Here is a 23,217-nt window from a genome sequence, read left to right on the forward strand (position 1 = left end):
AGTGAAAGATTGTGATCCATGGGGAGTTTTGCAAAAGGGATTCCCATCCTAATGTGGAGCTGTGTATGTGTGTGTGCTTCACTATCCTGTATAATGGGCCTGAAATAGTTTTTTTGTGTGGGAATCAATGGTGTCTGCATATGCTCGTGAAACACGTTGGACCACACACCTGGCCACAGCATAGTTCAATAAACATTGCAATAAACGATGTTGGGTAATGCTCAGATTACGTATGGATAATTTCCATTAATCTGTCTCTTCTCCATGTCCTGCTGTACTCGAGTGAGTCCACTTTACATAAGTAGGCACAGTGTTGCCAAGCCAAAAGTGTTCTGCGCTTGTCTTCGTTAACAATAAGCACTTCCTCACTATACACACTGTAAATGGGCCATCCATCCTAGCTCCCTAGACCGCAAGCTGGACCACCTCTGTTTTTAAAGACTAGGGCTAAGGTGGAAGAATCTTAAGTATTAAAGATCACTGGTAAGTCGGAGCAGCATGCCTCGTACCGCCCGATTTCCCTATTAAATGTAGAGGCCAAAGTATTGGCCAAGGCGTTGGCTAATAGGTTATTGCCGTACATTGCAGATCTCATACACCCTGACCAGGCTGGCTTTATGCCTCAACGGGCGACACGGCATAATATCAGGCGGGCTCATGTTGCGGTAGCAGCGGTTCGGTCGGCGGGGGTGCAGGTGGCGCTTTTTCTGGATGACATGGACAGGGCATTTGATTCGCTAAGCTGGACGTACTTGTTCTCGCTCCTGCCCCGGCTAAACTTTGGACCCCACTTTATGTCCTATTTGAGATTACTATACACTGATTTGACGGCATCGGTCAGGGTGGCGGGGGTCTCGTCCTCGAATTTTGCTATCGGGAAGGGGTACCAGGCAGGGCTGCCCCCTCTCGCCCTACCTGTTCGCCTTGGCCATGAAGCCATTGGCTGCATGGATACGTATGGATGCGCAGATGAAGGGGTTGGAATGGGAGCACGGCCCATCGGATAGAATAGCGTTATATGCGGATGACGTCCTGTTCTTTTTAACGGACCTCAATAGGTCGGGCCCCGTCTGTTGCGCATCCTCCAGATCTCTGGCGAGACTTCGGGGCTGTAAATGAATCCACGTAAATCTACCCTTTGGGTATTGGGGAGTGGCCCGGTGTTAGGGGACTGGGCCTCAGCGCTACAGGTAGCAGTCGGGGGCATCAAATATCTGGGGGTGTTCCTATCGGAGATCCCCGAGGTATCTTGGGAGCGGAACGTGGCACCGGTCTGGGAGCGGACCCGGGCGGATATTAAAACGTGGTCCCACATGCCCCTGACTATATATGGCAGATCGGCCATTTTTAAAATGGTGGCCCTGCCTCGGCTGCTCTACCAACTGCAAAACCACCCCTATCACATCCCACCTCATTGGTTTAAACAGGTGGACTCCGTTTTAGGACAATTTCTTTGGGTGGGCGGCTCGGTTCGGGTGGCGCTGCGCACGTGCCTTAGGTCAACGTATAGTGGTGGCTTGGCGACCTCTGATGTCCTCTCCTATTACCAAGCTTCGCATCTCCTGGTATTGAATGAATGGTGGTATGGGGACAGGGGAGACCCAGCCTATGCCCTGGAGCAGTTTCTGATGGAACCTCACACACTACACACTATTCTATATGCGACACAGAGGCGTAAGGCGCTGACACCAGTTACACAGGTAGTGTTTGACATTTGGAGGCAAGCTCTGTGTAGAATGGGGTGGTGGCGGACACTGACCGAAGAAACCCCCCTTTGGCGTAACGACTGCCTACCCGGACTGGCAACGCTGCAGGGCTTTACGGGGTGGGATGCCATAGGGATATCTAAATTGGGGGATGTCGTGTCAGGGACGTCACTTAAGTCGTTCCAGGAACTGAGTACAGAATATAATATGCCCCGCACCCAATTTTGTAGGTACCTACAGCTCCGCCATGCTCTGACCCCATACTTGGAGGGGGTTGACCTCCCTTCCTGAGTTTAGCCACCTGGAAGCTAGGGTTTTCATGGGCGATATAGAAACTAAGAAAATTTCACGCATATACCAGTCCCTGATCATACATTGCTCCTCCACATTGCAGAAGCTGAGGGAGACTTGGGAGGAAGACATTGGAGCACTGGAGGAAAAGGACTGGAATGAGGCTCTCACAAGCCCTAGAGGTGCCGCCATATCTGTCCGCCTTAGGCTTATCCAATTTAAATACCTACATAGGGTGTATTTTACTAGGCGAAGGCTGTGGCGGGCGGGCCTCATTGCATCTCCGGATTGTACTAGATGTGGCCAGGAGGAGGGAACGTTCCTGCACACGGTGTGGAGTTGTAGCCACTTAGACAGGTTCTGGAATGGGGTATGGAATGGATTAGACGAGGCACTGGGGTGGGTGCTCCCACGTACACCACAATTAGGCCTTTTGCATGTGATGGATGGGGTGGGGGGTAACCTCTACAAGAGACACTTACTGCTGTTGGGGCTCACAGTAGCCAAAAGAGATATAGCCAGGGCGTGGAAGGACCCGAGGGCCCCGTCATTGGTGGTGTGGAAGAGAGGACTAGATTTTTGCATGGGGATGGAGAAGCCCATATTTCTGGCCCGGGGATGCCCACATAAGCCCTATAAAATTTGTAAACGCTGGGCCGACTTCAGGGGTCTATGGCTCGAACCTCCGCCAGAACTGGACCCAATACTGGACATTTGAGAGGGCTGTGTCGATGGATGTGGGTGTGCTGATTGCCGGAAAGTTAGTAACCGTGCGTGGGGGTGGGAATCCAGGAGGGCTGGAGGGTCGTTTGGGGCGGGGGGGCTGTTCATTGCATAAATTATGTTCTTTTGTTACTTATGTAAAATGTCACGATGGATTGCGATGTCACTCATGTCTACATTTGACTGGCAGATACCTCTGGGGTACAGAGCTCTGCGATTTGTGTGTGATCTGTCAATAAAATCAGTTTAAAAAAAAAAAAAAGATCAGCTGGTAAGTAAACCAAGCATTACCTTCTCAAGCTGTTCTTTTCACCGGTTCTTAACAGTATTGATGACATACTTCAGTAGCATGTTTTTCACCTTGAGTGCCAAGCTCAGCAAACCAACACCAAACTGACGTTGGCAGTGGGAAAGAGAGGTTGTGGAGCTGCCCATGTGGTAACTGCAGATTTACAACAAAGATTCATCACTAACGTCAGCGTAGTAAGTAGAATTCTCACTGTTCAAATTCCCTAGAACAACTTTTTGGGGAGCATAGAGGGGATGGGCACTGAGATCTACCCTTAATTGTCCAGAAGGATCACTCTCCCGATCCATCTACTTAAGATGGACATTGATTACTTCATCGTATGCTAGAATGTATCAAAGTAAAAAAAAATTCTAGATCCCCCGGTAGACGTCTTAGCCATCAAGGTAAACCTTCCTGGTCCTCTTCACATATAGCAGGGGCTATCTTAATACCACCACTGAACTGGATCTAGCCAGAAGGTGTACAACGCAATTTCCTGTTTCCTGTGAAAGTTGATATTACCCTCGAGAGAGAAAAGGATACCAAACTGAGTACTAGCTTATGTGGAACATCTCTCAAATACTGAAGGTTAGCATCGCAAGAATTCCACATCCTTCAGAATTCTATAAATAAAAGAACCTTCAAAGGTATAAATTTGAAAGAGCCATCCAAAAGATTTCAGGAAGGTGGTTCCTGGAGAGAAGAGAAAATCAGAGGCAGGTCCCACGATGAAGGTAGGGGGGTCTAACTGAAGGGATTAAGGAGAGATGCCACTACAGTAAGCAGCTTTTCAGTTCATGTACTGTCTTGAGGCCCCTTACCACACCTTAGTAGTTCCTGAAGACATGTGGCCTACATCACAAGTAGTGAAACTGAAACAGAAAATCAAAGAGACCAAAAAAAATATGACAGCATACAAGATTTTGAAGCATCAGCCTCTATGGTAGACAAATACAAGGAGCAGGGGTTGGTTGGCATCTTTAAGACCTCAGTATGGAGAAGAGAAGGTCCTGGGGGGGGGGGCAGTTAAATGGGTAAATAGAGAAGCTGAATATCTTTTGACTTGGGGCAATTGGTGTCTACCAAGTGAAGTGGACATACCTCAATATAGGTTGAGAAAGTGACTAAAATGAAAAATACAATGCAATAGCACATGTATAGCTTATATGTGCCCCAGATGTATTGAAACACTGCCTCTATGCCACGATTTTTAGTTCAGTACAATATATTACCAAAGGTAAGCCCGTCTACGCCCGTCCGTGCCTGGACCGCGCCCAGCGCCAGACCCCCTGGTCCTCGCAAAACCCACTCCTCCCGCATAACGTATGACGCCGCTACCCTCATCGCCCTTAACCCCGAACGCACACCACAATGCTGCTAGGCTGCCCCAGGACACACCCATGGACCATTCGCCTGCCACTCCTGCAAGTTCACCTGCATCAGGACCCACACCAAATCCACTTCCTTCAAACACAGCTCCGACTCTAACCACCTGAAGTGCATCCTGCTGAACACCCACTCGGTCCACAGACACGCCACTGAACTCTGGGACCTACTCGACACTACATCGCCGGACGTCGCCTTCCTTACAGAAACCTGGATGAACGCCTCATTAGCGCCCGACATCGCCATAGCCACCCCGGACGCCTACAAGATCATCCGAAAAGACTGCACCAACCAAACAGGAGGAGGCATCGCCATCGTCCATAAGAACACCGTCCGAATAACGACCAGCTCCGACGATAACCTCGCGACCGCCGAACACCTTCACTTCCAGATCCACACCGACCCCAGGACCACACTTACAGGCACCCTCATCTGCAGACCACCAGGAACCCGCACACAATTCAACGAAGACATCACTGACTTCATCAGCCCACATGCCCTCACATCCGAGAACTACATTCTACTGGGAGACCTCAACTTCCACCTGGAAAAGAAAAACGACAGCAACACCACCACCCTTCTGGACAACCTGGCCAATCTCGGACTCAAACAACTTGTTGACACCCCCCCCACTTAGCCGGACACACGCTCGACCCTATCTTCACCTCCAGCAAACACATCTCCTTCGATCAAACCACAGCTCTCCATTGGACGGACCACAGCTGCGTTCACTTCAGCTACAAAAAGACCACGACCCACAACCCCCCACAACCTATTCCTCGAAGAAACTGGAACAAAATCACCACCGACCAACTCTTCACATCGCTTAACCAAAACCCTCCTACCATATCACCGGACCCAAACCAAGCTGCCAACAAACTCACACTATGGATCACCCACAGCGCTGACGAATTAGCACCCTTGAAAAACCACCTGATCAAACATGGCAGCAAAAAGGCCCCCTGGTTCAATGATGACCTTAAGAAATCCAAGAAGTTATGTCGTACCCTCGAAAAAACCTGGAGAAAAAACCCAACCTCTGACAACCTGACCACCTTCAAGGACGCCATCCGCAAACACCACCAATTGATCGGATCCACCAAGAAATCAGCATTCAAGGATCAACTCGACAACAACGCCCACAACAGCAAGGAACTATTCAACATCGTCAAAAAATTTACCAACCCCACCGCCGGCACCAACGACATCACTCCCTCCCAAGACCTCTGCGACTCTTTATCCTCTTTCTTCCACAACAAAATCGCCGACATACATAACAGCTTTGAAAACCAGTCCGAAGAACAGACCACTCCACCCACCTCCGAACCAAAACAGCACTCTCACAACCTTTGCGACTGGAACCCAATCACTACTGAAGACACCATCCGCCTGATGAACTCCATCCACTCAGGTTCACCAACCGACCCTTGTCTCCACCACATCTTCAACAAAGCAGACTCCATCATCGCATCCCATCTTCGCGATGTCATCAACTGTTCCTTCAATTTCGCCACCTTCCCGGAAAGCTGGAAACATGCCGAACTCAGCGCCCTTCTGAAGAAACCCACAGCAGACCCCTCTGAACTTAAGAACTACCGCCCCATCTCACTCCTTCCATTCCCTGCCAAAGTCATTGAGAAAGCCGTCAATAGTCAGCTCGCCGCCTTCCTTGAATCCAACAACTCCCTCGACCCCTCACAGTCTGGCTTCCGAGCCAAACACAGCACCGAAACCGCCCTCATCGCTGCTACAGACGACATCCGAACACTACTGGACAACGGAGAAACAGTTGCCCTCATCCTACTTGACCTCTCCGCCGCCTTCGACACAGTCTGTCATAGCACCCTCATACAACGCCTCAGCCACGTCGGAATACAAGGAAAAGCTTTGGACTGGATCATCTTGTACCTCGCCGGAAGAACACACAGAGTACGCCTCCCCCCATTCAAATCAGAGGCCACCAAAGTCATCTGTGGCGTACCGCAAGGATCATCACTCAGTCCCACCCTCTTCAATGTATACATGAGTCCCCTCGCATCCATCGCGCGCCAACTCAACCTCAACATCATCTCCTACGCAGACGACACCCAGCTGATCCTCTCCCTCACCAAAGACCCAAACACCACCAAAACCAATCTACACGAAGGAATGAAAGAAGTAGCCGAATGGATGAAGAACAGCCGTCTAAAACTAAACTCGGACAAAACGGAAGTTCTCATCCTAGGATCATCCCCCTCTGCCTGGGACGACTCATGGTGGCCACCGGCCCTGGGCACAGCACCCATACCTACAGATCACGCACGTAACCTGGGCTTCATCCTAGACCCCTCCCTCTCGATGACCAGACAAGTCAACGCCGTTTCATCTTCATGCTTCAACATCCTACGCATGCTCAAAAAAATCTTCAGTTGGATCCCCACCGAAACAAGAAAGACAGTCACACACGCACTGGTCACTAGCCGACTGGATTATGGAAATACCCTTTATGCCGGAACCACAGCCAAACTACAGAAAAAACTCCAACGCATCCAAAACGCCTCAGCCAGACTCATTCTGGACATCCCCTGTCAAGCTCACATTTCCGGTCACCTGAAAGACCTCCACTGGCTCCCCGTCAACAAGAGAATAACGTTCCGTCTCCTCACCTACGCACACAAGGCCCTCTACGACCTAGGACCCGAATGCCTCAATACTCGACTGTCCTTCTACACACCCACCCGCCAACTACGATCATCCAATCAAGCCCTCGCCGCAATTCCGCGCATCCACAGATCCACCATGGGAGGAAGATCCTTCTCCTACTTAGCGGCCAAAACCTGGAATTCTCTCTCCACTCACCTCCGCCTTACACAGAACCACCTCTCCTTCAGAAAGCAACTAAAAACCTGGCTTTTCGATAAGTAATGCTCCCACCCTACCTCAAGCGCCTTGAGACCCTCTGGGTGAGTAGCGTGCTATACAAATTCCTGAACTTGAACTATATTGCACTTCAGTGAACATAGTCTTCCAAGATGGAGCTTATTAATTGGATTGCATGATATAATAAAGAGGTTTGGTGCATTTGATAAGATAAAACTAACCTTCTGTTTTCCCTCGATCTCTGTAATCCCACTTTGTGTGGTGTTGCTTATCAAAGAGCACCATCCCTACCGTACAGGATACCATTACAGATGGTTAGTAGTGATTGATTGAAGCGATGGACACAGACTGTTTAATTTGTGCCTCCAAGAAGAAACTGTTGCACCAAATCTCTCTTTCCATTCAGTCTCCTATAACTGTAGTCCTTAACTCGTGTGTGTATGTGTGTGTAGTGCAGTTGGGCTTAGGGCTGGTGTATGAAAACTGAATGCGGTATGAATATTATCCACTCTGAAGACATGTTGAATTCAGGACCAGATGGGTCCTTGCAAAGGGTAAGAGTATTCCAGCTTGCAGTCCCTGGAGCAACCACTGGATATCCGAGAGCCCACAGGCATTGCAGTTTACATACAGCTAAGATCCCTGTGTGTACTTAAAATGCTGATAGAACCAGTTTGGTAACTTGGGCAACTCTGCCCCAGAGCTGCCTTGCACCGAAGCATCCATGCACGGACAGCCTACACTCTGCCTTTGGCATAACTCACATCCTAAAGCCATCAGTAGTGTCCCGCTTTGTTGTCTGTAAAGGAATGTGTGGATGCTTTTAAAGTCCTCACTCAAAATCAGTCTTGGTTTTCTTGGTATAAATAAACATTTTCCTGATTAAGAAATGCCCATCCTTATTTGCCATGGCCTTTCAGTATACCTCTCAGTTCAGGGTAAATGTCGGATTCCTTAAACCTGTGGGTTGTAGTTTGTATGAATGTATTAAGAATCTCCGTTGAGACTCCCTAAGATGCTGTTTGCCTTAATATTAGCAGCAAACCTAGGGCACTGGAACAAGCTCCATCCCTGTCCCCTGATGCAAAGATCGGAATTGGATTCCCAGCAGTAGGTAAACTGCTGTACTTTGAAGAGCAAGGCCCAGCTGGCGATATCTGTATGGGAAATATCTTGAGAAGCAGATCCCTGTAGCTGTAGGACTGTGAATGACCGACTTGCTTATGACCCTGTACCTGACTTTGTGGTTCCTGTATCTCCATATTTAAAGTCTGAAAGGCACACTGGTTATTTTCTTTATGCATTAGAGCTTTGTGTAGGGTTGAGAAGGGGCTGAAAACTAACAAAGCACTTCTTCAACCCTACCACTTCCAGTTGCTCATTTCCACCATAATGATGGACAGGACCTGGGAACCAGCATAGACAGCAGCTTTGTTCAGATTATTTATGACAGTAGACCTCTCTACTTAAGTCATGCATGCACTATTAAGAGTTGGTGTGGATACTGTAGGCCCTAAATCACTAATTCGCCATGGCATATAAATCCAGCCATTATGAGTTATACTCCTCAGAATGGAAAATAACTGCAGATGCAGTGACTCTGGGGGTGAATCTGCATGTATGCCTCTATTCAGGGGACTATTCTGCTGACATTTATCACCTGCTCTGAGAAGATGATTAATGTCAGCGGGGTCCCCGGTGTTAATTAAGGAGGGTGGCGGAGCAGCCAGGGTATCTGTGGCCTTACCAAGCTGTGCCCTGGGTCAGGAGAAACCTTACCTGCTATCCCATGGTACTACGGGGAGTTGGGTGAGGGCAGGTCTGTGCCTGTGTGTGTAGCCTCTGACCCTATTCCGTTGTTTTACTCGGTACGACTCTACTTCAGATAAAACCATTTCTTATATTTTTGAACCTGGTGTTAGACCTGCCATCCTTGGCATGGTTTCTCCTATCTTTTTGCCTTTGCATCCTGTATTTTTGCTCTTTCCGGTGTTTTTGTTTTTGCTGGTCTAGATGCTTTTGGCACTTTGCCACTGCTGATCAGTGCCAAAGTGCAAGTGCTCCATATGTAAATTGTGTTAATGGATTAGTGTTTCCATGATTGGCTTATTTAATTTACCTTTAAGTCCCTAGTACAGTGCACTGTGTGTGCCCAGGGCCTGTAAATCAAATGCTGCTAGTGGACCTGTAGCACTGATTGTGCCACCCACACAAGCAGCCCTTCAAAGGGTTCTCAGACATGCCACTGCAATGTCTGCCCGCAGTTGTAACTGCCATGTTGACCTGGCAAGTGCACCCACTTGCCAGGCTCTACACTTGCATTTTCTTACATGTTAGTCAGCCCTAAGGTAGGCAGGGTGCAGGGCATTTGAAAGGTAAGACACGTACTGGTTGTGTGACATGTCCTGATAGTGAAATACTGTGTATTTCGTTTTTCATTATTGCAAGGCTATCTGTCCCATAGGATAGCATGGGAGATACTTTGGTACATCTTACAAGTATAACTTTCCATGAGGTCAAGATAGGAAGATGGAGTTTAGGTTTTAAATTATGGGTTTGGAAATGCCACTTTCAGAAATTAGGCATGTTCTTCCTTAGCCATCCTATGTGCCTCAACTGAGTTGTGGATTGACTATCTGGTTTTGGAGTGACAGGTACTGGGGAAGTACATTCATTCACTGTACAGACAGACACTGGGTGGGAGGGGTTGAGGTGTGACCTGCCTTTCCTGGATGAGTCAGGGCTAAGCTGAATATACTTGGGCTGCATTTAGAGTAGTGGGAGGAGATTTCCTTGCACCTGACTAGGCCTGGTCTGCCTTACACAATGCTGTCTCCACCTTCTGCCAGGAAGCTGGACCAGAGAGAACAGAACTGGTTTAAACTGAGCTAAGAGACTCTCTGCCACAAGAGAACAAAGGAAAATGTGGTATAAATATTAGGGCCCAGACCTTTAGATTACTTCTGGACTCAAGAGAAACCTCTGCCAAAGAGATAAGCTGGGAAAGCTGAAGGAGAAGTACGGCCCCTGTGCTGTGTGGGGCTGGCCTGCAGTGGCTGTTTCACAGAGAGGACAAAGATTGAACTGGTGTTTTTCCTGCTTGAAGAAGATCTCAGGGACACAAAGACTTTGTTTCCTCTTTCCTCCTGCACCTGGAACTGCTGTTTCAGCTGCCACAAAGGGAAATAGCAACAACAACGTCGGCGAGCGATGCGGCTACCTGCATTGAAGCCGTGGGCACCACTCGTGAAGTGCCCAACGCACTGCCCCGACTTTCACCACAGACCCGGCGCCTGCCGCGGCCGCACCATACCAACTCTGATGTCACAGAGACCTCTGCCTGCACCAGAGCTGAGGACACCGCTCGTGGAGCTTATGGTGCACCCCCCGACTCACACCCCAAGCCCCCACCTCACCGATGCCGGTGCTTCATCATCGCGGAGCCAATACCTGAAGTGGGTGACCTTCCCAATCCATTGACCCCCGCATTGTCGTAAGGAACAGACACCTCGACCTCACCGCGACGTCAATTCCCGGCAACAGTAAAGAACTGACACATCACCTCCCCTGTGGTCGTAAGGAACCACTGCCGCCCACCAAGCATCACCTCTCTGACGCCGTGCATCATCTGTGTTTTCATCATTTGCCAAGGTACTGTTATTTGGGGTTCGTGTGACTCCAGGCCCGACACCTCGCGGTCGGCACCGTACTCTGGGATTTTCATCTGTCACAAAACCATCATAGCCCCATGATTTGTTGCTCCAAGCTTTATTTTTGTGAATAGTCTACTTTTGATATCTTGATATATGTATGGTGGATTTTTGTCCTTTAGGGTCTTGTTTTGTTTAGATAAAGATTTCCTAATTTTCTAAACTGGTGTGGTGTCCATTTGTAGTGTTTTCACTGTGTTACTGTATGTGTGCACAAATGCTTTACACATTGCCTCTGAGATAAGCCTGCCTGCTCGTGCCAAGCAACCAAGGGGGTGAGCAAGGGTTGTCTAAGGGTTTAACTCCCTTATCTTGACTAGAAACAAGGGTCCCTACTTGGACAAAGGTGGACATTATTGCCACCTAGAGACCCCCATTTCTAACAAATGATAAGCCAAGATTTGCAAAAACTGGAAAATTCATTGTGTGGTAAAGTGGTATCCCCCATGGGGATGAGTCACATAGTCACATAAACTTTTTATGACCTTCATTTAGGGTCCAACCCTTGAGGGAGCCAGAATCCGCCTAGGTTGAAGTTAGATGGCAGTCCCTTTGCGTGCTTGATGGAGATAAATGAACTCCTCTGATCCTGCTTGATCTTTCATCAGCACACAATGCCATAAAACTGTAACACAGTGTTGACCAGACTGATAGGTTTATCAGTACATATGGGATTGGCCTAAGCTGAAGCAGTTTTTCCCTGTATGATCACAGCTAACAAGTGTATATCAGAGGCTGAGAATCGTCCTTTTGTGAGCCAATTATGTAGTATCATCTAAGGATTATTCATCTCTCTGCTGTTGTCCAGCAACTCACTGTTTGCCCTTTTATAGCTATACAGTATCAGTTCAGTATCCTATCCATTCTACATGGATAACAGTACCCTTATTCACATCTACATTGAAATGTATCCAGAGAGAGTATCTAACATCACCCACTGCCTAGTCTCTGTCCAGCATTGGATGAGAGACATCTTCATTCAAATGAATGCAGCTAAAACTGTTATCATAACACTAGGAGTACCAGATTCTGTGTCCATTTGTCTGCCCCTCCTATCTAGAGTCCGCCCCACCACCTCTTAGAAAATGAAAGAATCTGGGAACTATCTTTGGCTCACATCTCAGTCACCCCTTCAAATACATGTTGTGGTTCAGGGTGTTAAAATGCAACTGCCCATGCTTCAGAAAATTGTTCTTCTTTTGCAAATGTCTCTATAGATTGGCAAGATAGGGTGACTAGACTACTGCAGTGTGCTTTAAACAGGCCTTCTAAAGAACTTTCTAGATCTGGGATATCCAACGAAGGTCTAGGACGGCCTTTTACAATTAACAATGTAAATGTTTTTATTTAACTCCTGTTGCATGTTCAGCCAGAACTCTAGAAACAATACAGCTACTTCAAAGTCAGGCCACAAATGTACCTGAACGTCCAGGGAGATTATTATGTCAAACCATCTCTAAAAGCACTCATCTGGTTTTGGTAGTAGCCAGAATGAAATTTAGGACACTTTGATTCAATGGTGAGGCCTAATGGAACTAGGATGTCTTTCCTACAGAGGCTGGTCACCACTAGGTCCCATCAGAAGCCTCTGAATAGCTCACTTGCATCTGATTTCGCAACATTCCTTCATGTAGCTGAAAACACAGTACCTGTCACCCGATTGGAAGGCTCTATATTGTGAAATGCTCTCATTCTCCACCGTAACGGAAAACAAAACTTTCTCTTATTCAGGACACATCTTGAAACTCAGCTTTTCATGACTCTGTTTACTGACATCTTTCCCCTTTGCTTATGATCTAAGAAGATTGAGGCTCTCTCCTCATCCATTTGGATTCCAATGACCACTATTTATTCTTTTTAGGGTTGACCCTGCTAGTGTATGTTAACAAAAAGGGCTTGGATCCCGCCCTTTGCTCACCATGTACTGGCTTGCCTGACACGCTTCTTTACAGCCTTGTAATTCGTTAAGGCAGGCCTAAAATTATTTCCTTTTCTCTCTGTGGAGTGGGGACCAAGGGCCCGATGTAGGTAAATCTAATTTACCACTTCTAAAATACCGAATCATACCGATTCGGTATTTAAGAAGTGGTAAATTAGAGGGGGGAAATGTAGGTAATTCTGATTCGGTAAATACCGAATCTGTAAGATTCGGTATTTACCGATTCTGTAAATACCGAATCGGTATCCCCCATTGATTCCTATGGGCCTTGAAGCCCATAGGAATCAATGTGGAATACCGAATCGGTATTTACCGATTCGGTAATTACCTATTCTTGCAAGGGTGCAGGGGGTGTCACTTTGACACCCTCTAGCACCCCAATTACAGGCTTGTGTGCCATGTGGCACACAGACATGCCCTAAGGGCATGTCGGTGTGTCACATGGCACAGGTGTGCATGCACAGATGTGCATGCACACCTGGTTTCGGTATTTTACCACCCAATTGGATTGGGTGGTAAAATACCGACTCTTGAAGGCCTGTGGCACTCTTCAGAGTGCCACCTACATCTCTATTTACCGATTCTGTACATTTACCGATTCGGTATTTTACCGAATCGGTAAATGTACAGAATCGGTAAAATTACCGAATCTGTACTTCTGTAGCCCCCTACATAGGAAAACCGTAATACCGGTCGGAAACGGCCGAATTCGGCCGTTTCCGACCGGTATTAGGGCTCCTACATCGGGCCCCAAGAACCTTTTGATTCCGCTGCTCCCAACGTGTTTGAGGTTCTGTTTTGTTCTTTTTAACTTTTAGGGCCAGATGTAGGTAATTCTATTTTACCGATTCATAAATACCGAATTTTACAGATTCGGTATTTATGAATCGGTAAAATAGAAGTACTGAGATGTAGGTAAATTTCTTTTTAAATGTACCGAATCGGTAAGAATCGGTATTTACCGAATCGGTAAATACCAATTCGGTAATGCCCATTGATTTCTGTGGGCCTTGAAGCCCATAGGAATCAATGGGCAATACCGAATCGGTATTTACCGATTCGGTAAATACCGATTTTTGCAAGGGTGCAGGGGGTGTCACTTTGACACCCTCTAGCACCCTAAATACAGGTATGTGTGCCATGTGGCACACAGACATGCCCTAAGGGCATGTCTGTCTGTCACATGGCATAGGTGTGCATGCACACATGTGCTTGCACACCTGGATTCGGTATTTTACCACCCAATTGGATTGGGTGGTAAAATACCGAATCTGTAAGGCCTGTGGCACTCTCAGGAGTGCCACCTACATTTGGAAATACCGAATCGGTAAAAATACCGATTCGGTATTTTACAGAATTGGTAAATTTACCGATTCGGTAAATTTACCGAATCTGTAAAATATATGCCCCTACATCTGAAAACCCAAATACCGGTCGGTAACGGCCGAAATCGGCCGTTACCGGCCGGTATTTTGGCTCCTACATCTGGCCCTTAGTGCCTTGCAAACAGAAGGGGTGTGACTGGCAAAAACGTGCCCAGCAGGACAACAACAATTGTGAAGATGTATTTTGCTAAGTCTTCTCTTCTCAATGTGCACTTATGTTTCCTTTTGTTTTTGCTGAAGGGCACTGTTCTCAAAAGATGAGGATTATTTTATTGCAAAGCAACAGGGTTTCTTTCTTGCATGTAATTTTTTTAATGATGCTTTAACACATAATCATGCAGTACACCCCAGTTCTGAGATGGGCTGAATATTGTTTTATTGAAATGACTGATTATATTGGAGTTTCACATACAATCAGCTTGGACTATGCGCTGGAAGGTTCGCTATCCATGTTTGATGACTGACTGCATTTTTGTAACTTGTATGCATAAAACTAATACAATTTGTTTAAAAAAAGAAATAAATCATCCAGTACACCCCAATCCACTCTAATCCGCCCCACTCCAGTACACATGAACCCACCCCACCTTACCTCACACCAATCCACCCCACTCAATCCAATCTACCCCACCCCAATCCACTTCACTCCAATCCAGACCACTCACCCCAATCCATTCCACTCCATTTGTTCCTCTCCCATCCAAAACAATCAGCCTGACTCCAATCTTTCGCACTCCAATCTGCCCCACTCCACAACAATTTGCCGCATTGCCTAAAACAATCTGCCCTACCCCCACTCCAGTCTGCCCCACTCCAATCAAAACAATCTGTCCCACTACGATCTGCCCCACTCCAATCCAATACAATCTGCCCCATTCAATTAGAGAACAATCTGTTCCACTTCAATCTGCCCCACTCCAGTCCAAAACAATCTGCTCCAAACCAGAACAATTTGCCCTACTCTAATCTGCCCCACTCCAATTTACCCCACTCCAATCTAAAACAATCTGCCCACTTCAATCCACCCCATTCCAATCCATCCCACTCCAATCTACCTCACTCCAATCCTAAATAATGTGCCCCATTCCAATCTTCCTCACTCCAATCCACCCCGCTCCAATCCAAATGAGTCTGTTCCACTCTAATTTGCCCGCTCCAATCCAAAACAATCTGCTTCACGCCAATCCAAAACCATCTGCCACACACTGATCCGCCCCAATCCAATCCACCTCACCCCAATCCACCCACTCCATCCCAATTCACCCCACTTACATCCACCCCACACCAATCCACTGCAATCCAGCCCAATCCAACCTACCGCCCTTCAATCCACCCATGCCCCCTCCATTCCACTCGACCCCACCCCACTTCAATCCAATCCACCACATTCCAATCCAAAACAATCTGGAGACTCAATCCAAAAAATATGCCCGACTCAATCCAAAACAATATACCCCACTCCAACCAAAAACAATCTGCCCCATTCCAATCCATAACAATCTGCCCCACTACAATCTGCCCCATTCCAATCCAAAACGATGTGCCCCACTCAAATCAGCCCCATTCCAATCCAAAACAATCTGCCCCACTCCAGTCTACCACACTCCAATCTAAAACAATCTGCTCTACTCCAATCGGCCACATTCCAATCCAAAACAATCTGCCCCACTCCAGTCTAACCCACTTCAATCCAAAACAATCTTCCCCACTCCAGTCCAACCCACTCCAATCCAAAACAATCTGCCCCGCTTCAGTCTACTCCAATCCAGTCCAAAACAATCAGCCCTACTCCAGTCTCCCCCACTCCAATCGAAAGAAATCAGCACCATCCCAATCCAATTCACCCCACTCCAATCCACCCTCTCCAGTCCACCATACTCCAATCCACCCCACACCAATCCAGTCCAGCCAAATCCAATCTTTTGCACTCCAATCCACCCCACCCCTATCCACCCCACCTCAATTCAGTTTACCCCACCCCAATGCAAATCACCACACCCCAATCCAGTTCACCCCCCCTCAATCCAATCCACCCTCTTCCAGTTGAGTCCAATCCACCCCTCCACGCTAATTCAACACACTCCAAACCACCCTACTCTAATCCAGTTCACCCCAATCCACCCTACCCCAAACTAATCCACCCCACTCCAGGCTACCTCAATCCAGTTCACCTCGCCCCATGTCAATCCACCCCACTTCAATCAAATCCACCCATCCAGTTCACCCCACTCAATCCAACCCACTTCACCCTATTCCCCCCCAATCTACTCTACACCACTCCACGACTTTGCACTCTGCAACACTTTCTACAGCTGAATCACTTGACTGTGCTCACCTCTACTTAACTCTGACACTCTATACCACTCTACGCCCCATCAAATCCAGTCTGCAACACTCTACTTCCCCCCACTCCACTCTAGGACACTGCACGCCACTAACTTTTAGCCATGCTGAACAGCAGCCACACTGGTGTACCACATGGCAAAAAACATATTGCCAGATCCAGTAGCTCTTGTATAGGCGAGACCTATTGGCTTTCCCAATGCTTGTTGCTGTTTGTTTCATATCAGTTTGCCACAGTTATCTAAAGGTGATAACCAGTGCATAACACTGCCCTACATCCTCATTCTAAATTGGGTATTCTGACTCTTATCAGGAAGTGGCCCTAGCTTGGTCCAGTCACTTTAAAACACTGGTGTTGTGGCAGAGCCTTCATTAATGAATCCTTTTCCTCAGCCACGAGCGGTGGCTGGAGGAGTATCGAATCCTTGGGAACTTGTCCTCCACCACCTTGCTGAAAAGGCTAAATATTGTTAAAAGAATTGGTCTGCCTGTAGTACATAGGAGAAATATCACACACAAAAATAATTACTTCCAACTCCCACGCCATCTTCAATGCTAGACAACTGGAGAATAACAGTTTCACAATGTATTGTGCAGTTAGAAGAAAATTCCCGTTGACTAACAATATTAGAACACTTTGGATGTCCCATGGTCCAGTCTTTTTCAGACCGAATAGCTTTTCGGGGTTTTAGTTTTATTGAAGTACATTTTAACAAACTACATAAGTGATAAAGATCAAAATAAATAAATAGGATACATTTTTTTAAAAAGTATTTTTATAGGCATTTTGTATCATGTGACATACGAAATGTGAATTAGCAAACATCATAAGTAGAAGCAATTTGCATAATGACAACGGTAGCACAGCTCAGAGCTACACAACGGAATGTCCAAGAGCAAAACCAAGGACTGGTTCCAGCTATGTATCTCGCAGTCCATATACGGATCAAATTACATTCAAATAACTGTCCCTCATAGTACTGTTAGTTACAAGTGATGCCTATCTTTCCTAATACATGTTTCACTAAAGTTAGTCCCCAATAAATTGCATGTTGGGGTTTCCACCAACGATCCGGAATACAAATATAACATTCGGAATTATCAAAGTGCTACTTTCCTTTATTAAGAACAAACAGTATAAGAGAAAGGAGAGAAAAAAAATAACTAACTCAACCAATAAATGAATAAATAAACCTTGTGCAGAGGGGTGCAATATTCCAGCTGATATAGCAGATGCATGGGGAAAGAGCAGAGTGGCTGGGCCTCCCAGTAGGGACTGGAAAAAAGAGGGGGGGGGCGCCTGATTAATGTCGAAGCTGTCGTTTATTACCCCATAGTCAACAGCCAGGTTACTCAGCGCCCGGTGTTGTCTAGAGGTCCAGTGGGGCCCTTGCGCTGCATGCTCCCTGGGCGGGACCCCTGACCAGGATCCGAGCCCGCCACATCGGTCGCAGGGTTCTCTGGGGTTTCCCGTGTTGCCATCACCTCCCTCCGTTGCCCGGCTAGTGGGTGTTTTCACAATCCCTTGGACTCTCCCCAGCCGAGTGCTCTGCTTTCTGCCCCAGCCCACATGATAACATCTCTGTTCGCGGCGGCCTCTGCACCATGCGCTCGTGCCAGTGTTGGGCGGTTATCCTTTGCATGTGACTCAATGCATCTGGACTGATCTGTTTCTACATTGTAATGTTTTAAATGCATGAACTCACATTTGACATGCCCAATCACTGAACTGATATTACTGAAATGTCTAATGCACTGTAACATCTCTAAAAATGCCAATAAACAGATTTGACAAAAAAAAAAGATATATATATAAAAAAAAAAAAAGATAACATCTCTATTCCAGGTCTCGAACAGGGGCCCTCTAGGGGATTTCCATTCTATCTCAATTCTGTGTTTAGCCAGTCCCAGTGCGAGGCCTAACAACCTGTTCCCGACTCTACGCTTTGGGGGTCTGGGAAAAAGGCCCAGTAAGCAAGTCTGCACTGTGAGAGACAGTGCTCTACCTAGCACTTCAGTAAGTTTTCCAAGTACAGTCTCCCAAAAGGGCTGCAGGCTCGGACAATCCCAAATCATAAATGGGATACATTTTACAAAGTTCCTATTATAATAAAATAGAAATGCCAGTATGGGCCCCAGACTGTTAATGTTAATAAGTAACACATTTGTAGCATTCCCTGAAACTCCCATGATCTAGAATTGTGGAAAGATTTGGGTCATAGAACAGCACTGAACAAAAAAAATAAAAAATACTCTTATTTGTTCAGAATGGGTGACATTCTCTGAAAGCAAGAGTCTGCGGACTTTCTTTTGTGCTGCATTCCTACACACTTTGTTGATAGTCATATAAGTATCATGTTTTCTGCAAATAAAGGAGCTCTGATTTTATAAGAGCCCCCAGACAATGTAGTCCAAGTCAAATGAATAGCTAAAGACTGAGGATGTATGTTCCAGTTACCCCTACATGCAATGTATCTGTGAAAAGACAAATGTATTTTGATTTCACTTTTTTCTATGGAACCATAACTTAATCCACATATGGATTTCATATCAGTAGATTAAAAAACCCAGTGAATCATCAGTGTGTTAAACAAGATCTTTAATGGTGTATCCTTTTAAACGTCACCAGTTTACCTGTTTGTTTACCCTTACAGGTGAAGGGAAGAGTACGTCACCTAAAAAGACCGGAAGCAATCCCCGCCATAAGAGAGGTAAGACTTTACTCATTGTCATTTTAGAGAAAATTAGTATTTTTTTTTGTTTCAGGCTACAACAATAAAGATTAATGAAACACATATACATTTTGTTAGGAATATCTTTAAAGACATTTGGCTGTTTGCACAAATCCTCTAAACCTTCACTCTGAAACTAATAACATCCACATTACCATCTTGTGAAGAAACTACTGATATTTCTTATTAAGTTAAGGTGAAAGAAAGTTGTCCATATTAATGGCCGTCACACTCGGCCTATGATATTGGAACTAGAATAAACTATTCCAGAAGCCGAAGACACAATGTATCTCATGACATGGACGTGGGCTTTGTGGACCCTTCCTGAATTGTTGGTGCAGTGTTCATAATATGACTGGGTGAACGTTTGTCAGACTTGAGACTATTTAGTTAAGGTGCACTAATTAAATTAGTTTATCTGTAGAGATCTATTTTAAACTATCCAGTGTCTTCACTCCTTTGTATCAAAGCTATTCTGATGTGTCAGAGGAGACCAACAAAATGACAATTAGAGAGACCTCACAAGTGTGTTGAGCAGTCAGTGAGGATGTGAGTTCATCAACCAGATTTGAAATTCAGATCTGATGGCTCTCCCCACAGCTAAACATAATCTTTACAATCGATATTTACAAGTGAAAATAGACAGTATGATTAGACCGTGAATGCTGCATAAAGATCGTTTTTAGAATTCAAAGACACTTTATTGATTTTCCTTATAAACACAAAATACATAAAAGGCAGGGCAAACTATTGTGTGTACATCACGTCAACCATGTCGCCATTACTAGAAGACATCAAGAGGTGGATCAGACGGTACATTACAATCGGATCAATGCAAAGGGACACGACTTAATGAGTGTACAACCATGGAATGCAGTAGGCCCTAGAGATCAATTCATCGAGGAGACAGCATACGCGCAAGTTGTACTTGGCAGATCCGTGTCAGGTCAATACGCTTGAGTTATGCATTTCTCTGTAATGGTCATCGAGGAACAAACTGATTGAAACCTGTCGTCATGAACAGCATATTATCCTAGAAATTGCTGATAATCCTATTTCTAACATGGGACAAGTTATAAAAAGTACAAAGCCTGCAGAAAAGGCTAGAAATGAGGATAGGAAAGCAGAGAGTGAAAGAGGTACAGAGGGAGTAAGGGTGAGAAGAGAGAAGCTAGAGCTTGGTGCCAAAGGGGTAGAACGAGAGGTGGTGTATTAAAATCACATCAAAAGGGGAGCCTTCATTTACTCCCAGTGAGAGGTCTCCATAAGCAGTGAGGGCCATGAGGTGGTATGGTCCGTGGACATCTGGGCCTAGTAACGTGGGGGGGTTTAAAAACCTTAGGACTGGCGTGAAGCGCCTTCTATAGTTTCCTGTGAATGGGTTTCCAAGGGGGGTATTTAAGACAATAATGTCTGCTCCTCTTAAAAAAATTAACCATTCTTGCCATTTCTTGAATGAGATTTTCCCAAAGCTCTTCCAATTACACACGACTATTTTACCCACAAGTGATAACATTAAGTCAAGCAGAAAGCGGTCATCCTCCCCCCGTCAGATCAGGGTCCAAAAAGCCTGCCAATATATAAGATAGTTCTTTAACCGGGGAGATGTTGAGTGTCTGTGAAATGTATTTGAAAATTTGATTCCAAAATTTTTCTAGCATCGGGCATAGCAGGAGCATGTGAGCTAAATCACCTGTGTGTGCGTTGCAATTTCAGCCTAGTGGGGAATGGGTTAGATTGAATCTAAATAGTCTTGTGGGGTTCCAATATGACCTGTTTATGATCATAAATGTTGTTTGTGAGAGAGTAGTCGAGATTTTGTGTTTGAAAGGCATTGTATGTATTAGCTTCAAGTCCAGTGTAATTGTTTTGCTGTTTGGTTCTGCCTCCCATTTTGCCACATTATTCAAATGTTGTTTGCACAGTTCGGGGAGCAGTAATTTGTAAATCCCTTAGACTGTGTGGCCAGCACTCAAAAGCTGGGTGAGTCTTGAGGGGAGTGAGGGGGGGGGGGGTAAAAATAGAGTTAAATTTGAGATCTGGACTTTCAATTTCAGAAAATTATAGAGATCTAACTCGGTTAAACCCTTATCTTATATTATATAGGTCTTTGAGGAAGTTGATCCCTTTGGTTGACCAATCTTTTCAAAATATGGTTTCTTTATTTATTTTTATTGCGGATTTGTTCCAGATTGCCTGTAAATTTGAGGCACCCATTTTTGTTGTGGAGAGAGTCTCCAGCCGTTTGAAGGCTTTTTTTGTATTTATTATGATGTATTTAGAGTGTTCCAGTTTATTGGTCTGCATTGTCATAATTGCTTGAAGGGGAATTCCTTTAGTGAGGTGTAATTCCACATCTACCCATTGTGGTTTGTAATTAGGGTAATCTATGAACCATGCAGCTTCCTGTTTGCAAAGGTATGCTATTTGATAATTTCTGAGATTTGGAACGCCAACTCCTCCCATGTTTTTCCCTAGTCTCAATTCACTTGTGGAGATCCTTGCTTTTTTCTTTGCCATAGGAAGTTACTAATAGCCTTATCTACCTTATTTATAAAGTTATCCGAGAGCATCATGGGCAACATACTAACGAGATAGTTTATGAGAGGTGCAATCATCATTTTAATCATTTCGACTCTCCCCCACCACCATAAGTATTTTGGAGACCACCCTTTTAGAAGATCTGTGATTTTTTTTAAAGTGATGGTTTCATTCACCTCTAGAGTGGAAATGAGGTCGTTTGCGAATTCCAGGCCTAGATATTTTATTGGAACAGGTTGCCATGACAATCCAGTCTCGCCTAAAATCTCCCTGGAGCCATATAAGTTGAGTAGTTTTACTTCGGTCCTATCCCTATTGAGTGTATAACCTGAAACTTCTGCATATACTTGGATCGACTTCATGAGGGCTGGTATGGCTTTGGTTGCATCCTCGGACACAACTAGTATGTTGTCAGCGTATGCTGCAACCTTGAATGTATTCTTCGCAAATTTTATTCCTTGGATGTCCTGGTTGGCCCGTAGATGTTGGAGGAGAGGTTCAATGGCCAGTAGGAATAGAGAGGGCGATAATGGGCAGCCTTGCCTGGTGCACTGTTTTAACGGGAAAAATTCTGAAAGTGTTCCTCCGGCTCTCACCCTAGCTCTCGGTTCATGGTATAGTGCCATCATCATCTTGATCAAGTTCTCACCTAGATTATATTTCCTAAGGGACGCCTCTAGGAATGACCAGTCGACTTTATAAAGCGCTTTTTCTGCATCAAGCGTTATTGCGACTGCCGGTGAGTTTATTAGTTTTGCTTTCTCTATTGCATGTCAAAATATTCTGATGTTATCACTGGACAACCTGTTTTTTAGAAATCCTGTTTGAGATGAGTGGATGAGTTTAGCTATATATTTTTGTATTCTGGAAGGTAAAATCATCGCATATAGTTTGCAGTCTGTTTATTAGTGAAATTGGTGTATCAAAGTGATTCTGATCTGTCAGAGGAGACCAACAAAATGACAATTAGAGAGACCTCACAAGTGTATTAAGCAGTCAGTGAGAATTTTAGTTCAACAACCAGATTTGAAACACAGATCTGATGGCTCTCCCCAAAGCTAAACCTAATCTTTACAATCGATATTTACAAGTGAAATTGGAAAGTATGATTATGTATATTTCACATGAGCACAAAACAGATCATATCCTTAAATATTCATTAGCCTACTAAGCATGTTATATAGAAGGGGCAGAAGCAGTGAAAAGGCCACACTTCTGATTTTGGTTCTCTTGCATATGTTAGCTTAAGTGCACTACAGCCACTTTCATGGTCTCCTATACTAATTTAAATTCCTTATATACAACAGGCTTGC

At 45.6% G+C, this 23,217-nt stretch overlaps 1 protein-coding gene across 2 annotated transcripts in view; it reads left to right on the forward strand.

The window, feature by feature from the left end:
- Positions 1-23,217, forward strand: part of TRIM13 (tripartite motif containing 13) — a 197,406-nt gene that overhangs the window by 132,014 nt on the left and 42,175 nt on the right. For both annotated transcript variants that reach the window (XM_078657371.1, XM_078657372.1), the window contains one exon: positions 19,286-19,342. In XM_078657371.1, the coding sequence (XP_078513497.1) occupies positions 19,286-19,342 (57 nt within the window). The remainder of the gene's footprint in view (positions 1-19,285; positions 19,343-23,217) is intronic.

The sequence above is a fragment of the Lissotriton helveticus genome, chromosome 8 (genome assembly GCF_964261635.1).
Source record: "Lissotriton helveticus chromosome 8, aLisHel1.1, whole genome shotgun sequence".
Lineage (NCBI taxonomy): Eukaryota > Metazoa > Chordata > Amphibia > Caudata > Salamandridae > Lissotriton > Lissotriton helveticus.